The sequence below is a fragment of the Lepisma saccharinum genome, chromosome 9 (genome assembly GCF_977018435.1).
Source record: "Lepisma saccharinum chromosome 9, izLepSacc3.1, whole genome shotgun sequence".
Taxonomy (NCBI): Eukaryota; Metazoa; Arthropoda; class Insecta; order Zygentoma; family Lepismatidae; genus Lepisma; species Lepisma saccharinum.
The window spans coordinates 35,725,072-35,737,085 of NC_139237.1; the positions used below are offsets into that span (position 1 = coordinate 35,725,072).

At 38.6% G+C, this 12,014-nt stretch overlaps 2 protein-coding genes across 3 annotated transcripts in view; one reads left to right on the forward strand and one right to left on the reverse strand.

Annotated features, from left to right (window-relative positions):
• The window catches only part of LOC145992000 (sulfotransferase 1 family member D1-like), a 513,969-nt gene that overhangs the window by 372,427 nt on the left and 129,528 nt on the right, over positions 1 to 12,014 (reverse strand). The gene's annotated exons all lie outside the window — the stretch shown is intronic.
• LOC145991998 (uncharacterized) overlaps positions 1 to 12,014 on the forward strand; it is a 62,394-nt gene that overhangs the window by 43,254 nt on the left and 7,126 nt on the right. The window contains exon 3 of one of the 2 annotated variants that reach the window (XM_083128003.1): positions 5,542 to 5,685. The exons of the other annotated variant lie outside the window; for it this stretch is intronic. Coding sequence (XP_082984129.1) covers positions 5,542 to 5,545 — 4 coding nt within the window. The 3' untranslated portion in view covers positions 5,546 to 5,685. Of the gene's footprint in view, positions 1 to 5,541; positions 5,686 to 12,014 lie in introns of those variants that run through there. 2 annotated transcript variants of the gene reach the window in all.

The following is a 12,014-nucleotide window of genomic DNA, read 5'->3' on the forward strand; positions in this document are numbered from 1 at the left end:
TTTGAATTCACAAATTACATAAATTATTGGGTGGGCTCGGGCCCCACAGACATGTATAAATTGGTGTCACTGTACACAGTCACCATAAATTGCATAACGAGAATTTTTTGTATGTAGCTATGGTGTGGTAAACTTAAATGAATCCAAATGGAACACCATAAGTACGATATAGTTTACAAGTGGGTTGAAAATAATGATCCCAGGTTAAGATGTATCACTCATAACTAGAAATTTGATGTTTCAAAACAAGACGGGGGGAAAATCCCTTCTATTGTCCCTTCAAATGACACCCTGCATTAAAATTATTAGAAATTCGCTACTTTCAAATGACAAAACTCTGATTTTCCATTATATATAATATTGAGGACGAATTTTGTACCTTACAGATGAAAAATGTTCCTGTGCCACTGTTTATGCACGATCCAAGTTCACAAGTTCAGTCCCCCAAAACAAAATATATATAGGAAAATATAATTATAATCTCTAATTCATCGTACACAAGTACTGAAATTAAATAATAAAAATATACGTTTTTAGTATTTGTTGTATAATCGAAGGTTATTTATTTCTGCCGAACTTATTGGAAGGCAACGATTATATTGGGAACATACGGTTGAGAAGGCCAGTGTCAAAGAAGATTTATGGAACTAACCAAGAAATTTACTTTTCGTCTACTGGATCCAACCTTCTTTTTTGTTATTCAATAAATATTCGATCCTTGATCTATTTGACATTCATTTCCCATTTCATTTTTTTGCGATATTAACTACACCTAAATAAAGAATACGTTTTGTTATATCCCTGTTTCTACACCGTCTTTTTGCCTATTCAAGTAATAATAATAATAATACATTAATTTACATATTTAGTTAATGTCATTAATCCAATGTGAATACTTTAATTTAATCATTTATATTATTGCTAATATTATTTCTGAGACTTGGTTCAGACACTCTTCCCCGAAATATATTTCTTGATACGTACCTGCTTTTGACTAATCTTGATTGATTGATTTGTTGTTTTAAGTCCACTTTATGCACAGGAAGGCTAATCGAGACTGGACCTACAGTTTAAAGTGGGATCAGAACCACTGTGCCATGTGCCTACAACGGGTATCGAACAGACTAATATTGAGTAATAGAGGTCCCGAGTTCGGCGGTTATGTACAGAATGGTATTTGAAAGGGAAGGGGAAGTCCTACATCTACTTGCTAATATTTGGTTATTTTGGGGAGACTATATATGTACAATTTATAATATATCGATGCTTCAAGAGTAGTTGCCGGAAATTTTGCAAATACCTCACTCTTTACGTGCATCTATCCATTTTGGACACTTATCAATACCACCAACTATTAGAGCACAAAAAGGTAAAGTGTTCCCCTGTGCATAGCACCACGCCATGGAGGCGTATAGGGGGTGTGGGGGTAACGCCCCACACTTTCTTGATCCGGTCGTGAGTGGGGGTGATGTGATCAGCATCACGCTCCTGACCACCTTTAACCCCCAGGGTTTCCCCCAGGTACCCATGTTATTTGACGCTGGGTGGTCGCCGGGGCTGCTTCCACCGTTAGAAAAGTTCCCGGATTTGAACCGGCCGGGGATCGAACCCGGGACCTTTAGCATGGTAGTCAGACGCATTACCGACTGAGCCACCGCTACCACACTATTAGAGCACAGCCAATCATAATTGTGAACTGATAGCAAAACGTTTGTTTGCTAAACTTGTTTTAAGACCAATTATATTCACAGAAAGGCAAATCGGGACTGGACGTATAGTTTAAAGTGGGATCCGAGCCACTCAGTGGCGTAGCGCAGATCTTCGGGTCCACCTGCAAGTAAAATATTAAGGGGCCCCCTTAGTGCCAAAAAAAATATGATGCCAGAGTGGGACGGAAGTACAATAGTTAGCTGCCCTCCCCCCTTCGTTGTACAAGAAATTAACTTTTACCTCAAATATTATGCCTTCCCATTTTTTTGTTATCGACTTATATCACTGTAGTACTTTCTTGAAACTAAATCAGGATGGGCTGAATCTCTGAAAAATAACTGGAAGAAGAATCTGGAAATATTTTCTCTACTTCAACGCAGCTACACAGCCAGGAATCACTTTTGGAGGGGGGGGAAGCTTCCCACTGCCAAATATTTTGTTCGTGATGCTTTGTATTTTTGCTTGAAATATTTTTTATGAAGTTACATATATTACACAAATATTAAAAAATACTGTTTTGGTGGAATTGTAAAAAAATAGTAAACACTCCTCTTTTGGACTTTGAGGTGGATGTGCCTTCAGCCCGTAAGCCATCCCCTGGTTCCTCCAGGCCAAGATTCAACGTAAGAGTCGCTCATATTAGCCTTCTAATACTGAGTGAGTAACCCTAATATACTCAAGCAACAAACTTATCCTTCAGTAATGGGGGTTGAACCTTACATCTAGATTGTCGGTAGTAACCTATCACAAGGTAAATTCCAATCTGCTACGAAGAAATAACTGCAGACTCTAGTCTTTGAGTGATAGATAATAAAGCTGCGAAGGAACTCTATTCACTGAAAATTTATCACTCAATGAAATGCAGCTTCGAAGGACTGAGCCCATCCCAAAATAAAAGGAGGTTGTCACAGGTTAGTAGACCTCAACATCATTATTCATAATTTTAAAGCTGCCATTCTTTTTTCGATAGACCAGTGATCATACTTTCTTAAAGACTTTTTCATGAAACAAGAACCTTTTTATTAACAGACCATCAGTGCTTGAATTTGCATAATCATTCTCCTTCACCTACTTCATTATCTTCAAGTTGCTCCACACAAGGATCCTTCCTTCTATCCCCAACGCGAACAAGGAAATTTGCAGCTAGGATTTTTCCCTTCGAACACTGCAGATCAAAAAATCCCCTAACACATTAGAAAATAAGAACTAGTTCGACAGAAATGTCCACAAAATGCCAAATTGTAAGAAATATGAACTTACAAAATTACACAAAATAATGGTCACATTCAACTCATAAGTTGTATACCCTGTGTGGCAGAGGATGGAATAATGGTCTTTACAGCAAAGGGATAATTTACTATGGGTCCCACCTTTAACTGAGGTTTTCAGCCCCTTTGAAGTAAAACGTAACAAGTGTAGACAATGTGGGAAATTCATTTCAGCTCTTATTTCAATATGAAAAGAATTGGGCCCCCCCTTGAAAATATTTGGTGGGAAGTTACATTTTAAATATCACGTGTAAAACTAAAAGGTTACGAATTAACAATTTTGATGTTTGTTGTAAAATAAGGATCGACTGGTTGAGCAACTGAATATTTCTACTGGATTCCTAACTGTAGACAATTGACACGCTACACTACGTTTACGACAAACTGCGTAGATACAAAGGTATGATATGAGGGATATTTTCCTATCGATTGACATCTGCGAGAAAGTAAGTTAATTCTGCATTTCGGAGGGGGACCCATATAACAAGTTACCGGGGCCCCTCTGGCTGAGATAATACGTCACTGCTTGTTATCGCATACGTCGTATATGATGTTACTGGGAACCAGATTTCTGTTTCGTAAATCTATTTTTTTTTTATAAGCGACACTATCTGTGGAATTTCTGCGATTATATAAAAAAATCAAGAGCACATTGTGGGGCCCCTACACCTCGCCCCTTCGTATTTTACTACATAATCTATGGAAGTTGGCCATTTTACTGTAACGAAATGAATGTACCGACGGAAACAAAAAGAAACATGCAGCTTCACAGTGCATAGGCTGGTGATCTCAAAGAACGATGTGTAAGCTTTTTTTCAACTAAGGAAAGGAAAACAGTTATTCTTCAGGGTTCCGGAACATCTGTCAATGGCCAGTGGGTACGACAATTCCATTCTTCCCCTCCCTGCAAGATCGTAAAAGCAGCGAGGTACCGATGGTAAGAATATGGGAGGGTTTGTGGCTGGGAAGAAGGAGAATTTCTTGAAAGCGACGTCAGCGCCTCCCTCGTGTTCCCTTGGCACTGTTGTTAGAACGGAACTAACGATACCCTCAAAATTTGGTGTTCTTTCAACATCCAGCCGAGGCTTAACGTTGGAAATTGAATGCTGCCAGATTCAACTTCAGAAACACTAGTTTTGGAAGCTCTTCTGGAAGTAACCTACTTCTTCTCTTATAGCAAATCTGTTCAGCAACACTGAACACTCGTGCACTGAATACTGATACAGCAGGTTCGCCCAAGTATTTTCTTGCCACTTGTTTCAGGTCTGGATACTCATTTTGGTTCGTTCAGCAATGTACTGTTTTATTTTTGATTTTGAGGTAGGTTGATCCTCTGAACGAGAGTTTGCAATAATTGTATTACAAAAACTACAAATGATGAAGAATCACAACCTAATTTTCAATAAATCTTACAAAATTAAAATATAAAACTTAGAAGGTAAACTCTAGTATTATCTGTACCGGTTTAAATATCGGGTTTTTGCCGATGCCGATATGTCAGTTTCTGCCGATTTTCATACACCTGTAATCATCTTCGGTACATCCCTAATCTACATGCTTTAGACACATTAGCTTTTCAAATTTTGCATGACTTTCTTTGACTTTCTTCATTTCCAGAAGCAAATGTGGCAATTTTAGTTGCAGGTTAGGTGGCAAAGTTGTAACTACTATTTAGACATACAAATATAATTAATCCTAAGTTATGCAGCGAATAATAGTTACATAAGATATAGAGAAACAAATTACTTACGAAGCACTTTCTATTATCATTTGTATAATTACTCAAGGAAGATGGCGGAGTGGTTAGGACATCGTGCTATGACACCAGGTGTCCCGGGTTGGAATCCCGGCCTGGGCATGGATGTTTGTGAGTGTCAATTCATCAATTTTATCATATCACTCATCCTCATCAAGCAAAAACCTTCTTCCCGTGGGGCAGTATACTCAACTTGTACAATTTCAAGTTATGTTTGATACAGTACACAATGGAAGGTAAGTTCAGGGTATGATTTACATACCACCTCTGTCTTGAGCATTCCACTCTGGTTATGTGGTCATGAATGAGACACCCCAATTAAGGCTAATTTTCCCACCTACTGAGTATGTTAACTGTTTATTTAATTAACATATCTTACTAGTACCTACATTGAATTATGGCGGTATGTTTTATGATTATTTAACAGCATTTATTTTACAGACTAACGATTGAACATTGCTTTTATGATATTTTCTTTTGGTCTCTATAAAAGTCAAAGTGAATGTGCTTTTTGTGGGAACTATATGTTCCGGACAAGGTTTCAGAGACTATAATCGATGTTATTTCTCTTGATATTCCACCTAGACGTGGATGGATTCAACCATCCAAACCACTGTCACATTCAAACAAAGGTGGCTTGGCATACAGTGTTAACATAAATGCAGGGACGTAGCTAGGTTGATCAGTTTGAGGGGGGGGCAGGTGAGCAACCTTGTTAAAAGAGAATCCCTATTTTTAATTGCAGATTCGAATTCGACGTCAGAAAATACATAGGTTTTGTCACACATTTTTTTTCATTTGTGATAGATAGATGGCACCGTCTGCAATCCATCCAAAACAGAATGCTCTGCATAATCTATGGTGCCGACAGATTCACCAGAAACACTCAAATCCATGATGACCTGGACATGGAAACTCTGTCCGAGTTCATGATGAGGGAGAGAACAAAATTTTGGGCCTTCCAGCCTCACCACCAAAATCACACAATCAACTTTATTGGCCAGGTCCCACTCGCCAGAAGAACATACCGGATGCCAAGACTACACTAATAGTAGATATTAAGTCAAGTAGTGTCACGCCTGGTCAGTACTTGAATGGGTGACCACGCTATTTGAGAAGACGCAGTGCTGCACCTGGTCACTAGTTGGATGACCACATGAGAAGATTCAGTCTTCACCATGAAATTCGTCTGATTTTCAAGAACTTCCAGATTCAACTTTCACCCCACCTAAACACCCTGATCTAAGTAACCCTCTACCTAAATATACCTTACCAACTTAGCCAAAAACCACTAGACTTGTACCCAAAACATATCATACCTATTCCAACTCCCCTTAGGGGCATCACCACCATTACGTTAATCTTTTTGCTACCTGCTGCTACCCTTATACCTTCAATTTCTCTAAGTACATATCTTACCTAGAACATAAGACAGGTATTAAATCCTATTACCCAAGTCAATCCTTACACTTGCGACAGTTGCAAGTGACATCATCTGACTCACAACAAACCAGCCATGACAAAAGACTAAATTGACTAACGCATATACAGAGGCAAAGTCTCAAGACTGGAACTACACAACATAGCAACTGCCATGCCACGATCCAAGATGCGAGGATGCCTCTCACCATCAGGGTGCTAGATGCAATTATTCCATGCAATGCTCGAAATGATGTCCTCGAACTTCAATGCATTTGTTGATCTGTTGTTCAAATGATTGAACACAACACAGAAGTGTATCTGCATCAATGTGTGCGCAAGCATTTCTTATTCGTTCGATCATGTTTGCGCAGGTTGTTGGCACATCTCGATAAACACGTTCTTTCAGATACCCCACTAAAAGAAATCTGGCGACCTAAGGTCTGGAGATCACGCAGGCCAATGAACTGGACTGCCTCTATTGATCCAACAACCATTGTACATGCGGTTTAATTCCTCCCGTGCTACTATTGCATTATGTGCTGGACAACCGTCATGTTGGAACCACATGTGCTGTCGCAGTGCAAGGTTTACGTCATCAAGCAATGTCGGTAATTCCTCATGCAAAAACGTTCGATATTTGTGCCCGTCCAAAGTACCGTCAATAACATAGGGATCAATCAGTTTGTCGCCTATGATTCCACACCACACATTAACCGACCAAAGTCGACGTTCAACTTCACGCAACCAATGTGGGTTTCCCACACTCCCAAAAATGCATATTGTGACGATTAACCTGACCGTTTTTTGCGAAGGTTGATACGTCGAATACGTTGATACTCTACGAAAGAACTGCTGGTCGACTAGTATTTGTTCACGTGCCCATTCACAAAACACCACTCAATTGTGAAAATCGCCGCCATGAAGTTCCTGATGCATGGACACGTGATAGGGATGACATTTGTGACATTTCAATATTCTCTGAACACTATTGCTAGAAATTCCTGACTGCGATGATATTACTCGCGTACTAGCCTGGGGATTATGAACCACCGTGGCTAGGACTGCATTTTGATTATTCTCTCCAGTGGCAGTTGTTCTACGAACCCTTTTTTTAGGTTGTACACTTCCTTCAGCACAAAACTGTTTGACAACTTGAACAAACAAAGAACGCGATCGTGGCTTGTCAAGAAAACGTTCCACATAAAGGGTTATAGCATCGTCGATGTTCGTTCTGCATTCACCATAAACAAGGATTGTTTCAATTTTTTTCTTCTACGGATAGATAATCCATGATGTTGAATACCCCACTTCACTGTGTCGTTCGACTCTTTGCGGTCACACTACACTGACCATACAATCACTGACTACTGAGAGCGCGAGCACAATGCTTCTAGGCCACAGTATCCCTTCTCACACACTTGCCAGCCACTGCATTTGCGAGACACAACCAACACGTTGCGCTTGTGGTGTCATCTATCTATCACGAATGGAACAAAATGTGTCGGACCAAACCTATGAATTTTCGGACGTCGAATTCGAATCTGCAATAAAAAATAGGGGTTCCCTTTTAACATTTCAAGGTTGCTCCCTGCCCCCCCCCCCTCCCAGGGAAGCGTAGGTGACTTGCTCCCACAATACTATTATACTTTCATATGGAACCTTTTATCGTTCGATATTTCGATTTGTCAAGTTACATGGGACCCTATATGTTGGAAGGTAACATTATTTTCTGTATTAATATAATTAAGCCTTGTTTCCATATTAAAAACACTAAGTTGCTGACCAAGGCAGATTTATTAAGAAATAAAAACACTTAACAAGTAACGTTTCAACCCTGTATGAGGGTCTTCCTCAGAGGAAGAACTAAACTAAAATGACAAAATACAGATACAGAATGATTACATACACATAGCAGGGTGACTAACCACACAAAAACAAATCATCTTGATAGTCCTTATCTTGGAGGATTTCTCCAAAGGAAATAAATACAAGTCGCCTCTTGACAGTTGACTAATGGGTCTACCACACTGACAGGTCTGGAACTACCTGTTTATGATTACCCCACCCCTCCTGCCTTTTTGGATATGGATGAATAACTCCTCCCCTGGACTTCTTCTCTTCTCTTTCTTCCTTGTTCATTCTTCAACTTTTCCTTCCTTCCTTCCTTCTTCTCATCCTTTCAACTTTCTCTAACACATTCTTCCATTCCTTGTTTATCTTGAGTCCGCCATTCCAATTCATGATGTCTTCTCTATTTCTTTGGCCTCCTTCCATTTTTCACTAGCTCTCCTCTTTTCCTATTCGCCAAGCCGAATCCCATTCTACTTCATGTCCCGTTTCTCTAGTGTGTTTGAATATGGCATTCCTGTCTCTCTTCAATCTCACGTCATCCATGTGTTGCTTTAACCTGTCTTTCAGCCTCTTCTTCCTTTCCCCTATATATACACTTTCACATCCTCTGCACTTCACCTCGTAGATAACCCCTTCCACTTCTTCCTCTCTCTTTTCTTCCTTCTTCTTTCTGGCTATATTTAACACAGTGCGTCCTCCCTTCCTGTAAGTTCTTATACCCACTTTCCTCAGCACTTTGCATATATTATCTATGGCATCTTCCATAGTTCTTATACCAAATAATCTCTCTTTTTCTTCCTCGTCTCTCTTTTATTTCTTTCCTTCTTCTGTTGATGTTGTGTCTTTCTTTTCATAGCCATTCTCTTCCAGTTGTTCCCACAGGCTATTAATCTTGATTTCTTCTTCCCCTTTCTCTGTGCATATCTTCTTCATTCGGTCTTCCATGTTCCTTATAACTAACTAACTAACTCTCTAGCCTTCTTAAACCCGAAGGTTCATGGCTGCAGCAACACAGGCCTTCCATCTGTCCCTATCTTGAGCAAGATCTATATACTCTTTTCCATCCCTACCGATTTCCTTTAGGTCCATCTCAACGTTGTCCCTCCATCTTCGTCTTGGCCTTCCTACAGGTCTCTTACCATCTGGTTTCCCAACAAGAATCCTGTAAACTCCTCTTTCCTCTCCCATTCGTGCCACATGGCCTGCCCACCTAAGTCTTCTTGATTTAATTATTCTAATAATATCTGGACATGAATACAAATTATGTAGTTCTAAATTATGTAACCTTCTCCACTCACCTGTCTCCTCATCCCTTTTAGGTCCAAATATTTTCCTAAGGATCTTATTTTCAAATACTCTCAATTTATGTTCCTCTTTTAATGTAAGGGACCACGTTTCACACCCATATAATACTACAGGCAAAATTACTGTTTTGTATATTTTAACTTTTAGTTTCTTAGATATTAAACGAGAAGACAAAAGTTTATGAAGAGAGAAGTAACATGCATTTCCTGAATTAAGCCTACTTTTTATTTCCTCTTTAATATAATTTTCATTTGTTAATATTACTCCTAAGTATTTGAATTTGGAAACTGGTTCAAACGAGTTGTTATCAATAATTAGATTTTGATTATTACCTAACACTTGGTTTCGGCCTGTAAGCATATATTTAGTTTTCTCTTTGTTAACTTCCAAACCTATTTCTTTAGCAGTTTTGAAAAATATTTTAGCATTATTCTTAATCGTATTTATATCATCCCCCAGTAAGTCTACATCATCTGCATATGCTAACAACTGAGTCACACCATTTAATTTTAGTCCTTCTTTAGTTTCTTTTACCTTCCTTACAGCATATTCTATGGCAAAATTAAAGAGCAATGGAGATAATGCATCTCCTTGTTTTAACCCATCATGAATTATAAATTTGTCAGACATATTATTACCCACACGAATTTTACTTTCTGTTTCACTGGTGCATATTTTTATCATACTAACAAGCTTCTTAGGTATTCCAAACTCTACTAATATATTATATAATTTATCTCTTTTGACCGAATCATATGCTTTTTTGAAATCAATGAATAGCTGATGGACATTTTGATTATATTCCCACTTTTTTTCAAGTGTCTGTCTAATGTGAAAAATTTGATCTGTAGTTGATCTGTTACGTTTAAATCCACATTGATAATCACCTATAATTTCATTAGCATATGGGGTTAGTCTTGTTAAAAGAATGTTAGACAATATTTTGTATGTTGTTGAGAGTAGAGAAATTCCACGGTAATTATTGCAGTTCATTTTATCACCTTTTTTAAACACAGGAACAATTATGGATTCTTTCCACTGTTGAGGGATTTCTTCTTTATTCCATATTAAACAAATTAATTTATGAATTTGACATATTAATGAATTTCCACCATATTTAATTAACTCAGCTGGTATTAAATCAATGCCAGGTGCTTTGTTATTCTTAAGCCTTTTAATAGCATCTTTAACTTCAGTCAAGTTAGGTTCTGGAACTAAAGGTTCTGCTGTGTGTACTTCACTTACTTCTGATTTATCTCCTACATGGACATTTAAAAGGTCATTAAAGTAGTTCTTCCATCTATTTAGAATATCGCTTGGGTCAGCTAGAAAATCACCATCTTTATCTTTTATCAAGTTTACTTTCCATGTTCCTTATAAAATTATGTTTTGTTGCATCACCCACATCACTTGTTTTGTGGCAGAACACTCCTGCCGAACACTTCTTTTGATACCATATAGCCACAATCCCCATTCCTCTCTTCTTCTTCATCATAATATCCAAGAAATTTAATGTCCCTTCCTGTTCAGTTTCGAGCTCAAGGAATATTCCTGCTCTCTCATCTTCTATATCTTTAACTAATTTACTCAGCTGCCTTTTCGTTCCCTTCCATATCCCAAAACAATCATCCACATATCTACAAAACAGAATTAATTTAGCTCCTCCTATCACTATCACTTCCTTCTCCCATTCATTCACAACCAATTCCGCCAGCACACGGCTCAAGCACTAATCTTGATGATTTTACTTCCCACTCTGCTGTACCCATTGTCCCAAATGGTTTCCAGTGCTTGCACCACTCTCTCACTATCCCATTCCCCTATAATGTTCTTCCCCATCTTCCTTCTCACTATATCCACTACGTGCCCCTACCGCAATGTTCAGCCTAGATGTTAGAAGCATGTTTGCGAGCATCAAAAGGGTAGTGTGAGGTGCTAACCACTCTGCCATGGAGGCTGGCTATTTTCTCCTGTAGCCACCTAATATCAACGGATATAGACTCGCGAAATCCATGGCCATTGTTCGGGAATCTAAATGCAGAATGAATTCATTAACTTAATGGCATCTAGACAGTCTTTAAAAATCCTTGTATTTTCTCTTACGTTAGATTTGAGACACCAACAACAGTGTCATTAGTCCGTACTCTTTAGATTTGTAAATTTTCTCCAAGAAGATTTGAGATGTAGTGGATGTAGATGTAGTTCTGGAATCACGTGTACAAGTATGACGGTGCGAAAATGAAATGTTTATGTAATGAGTTCAAGCTATCTCATGTAGATATATATATTATACCAGAATCGAATCTGGCACCCTTTAGTGCAAGGCGATCTCGTTAACCACTATTCTATGGGGTCTGAGTCTTTTGTGACATCGGATTATACACATTGGATTTGATTTGATTTGTTGTTTGAAGTCCACTTTATGCACAGAAATGCTAATCTATCAAACCCGGGACCCCTTGATGCTACCACTGCCATCGGGCAGGCCTATACACATTGGGGAATACACAATAATTTTATGCACATATCTACCTGGGTAATTTTTCTTAAAATTAATCTTATTTGTGTGTGCAATACTGGATATATGATGGCAATGGAAATAACAAAATTCCCACTGCTCAAATGATTGCACTCTCTTATTTGGTGCGATAGGTTCAAGGTTTGATCCCTGGCAGGAACTCCAAAACTTATGTCTGGCCCAA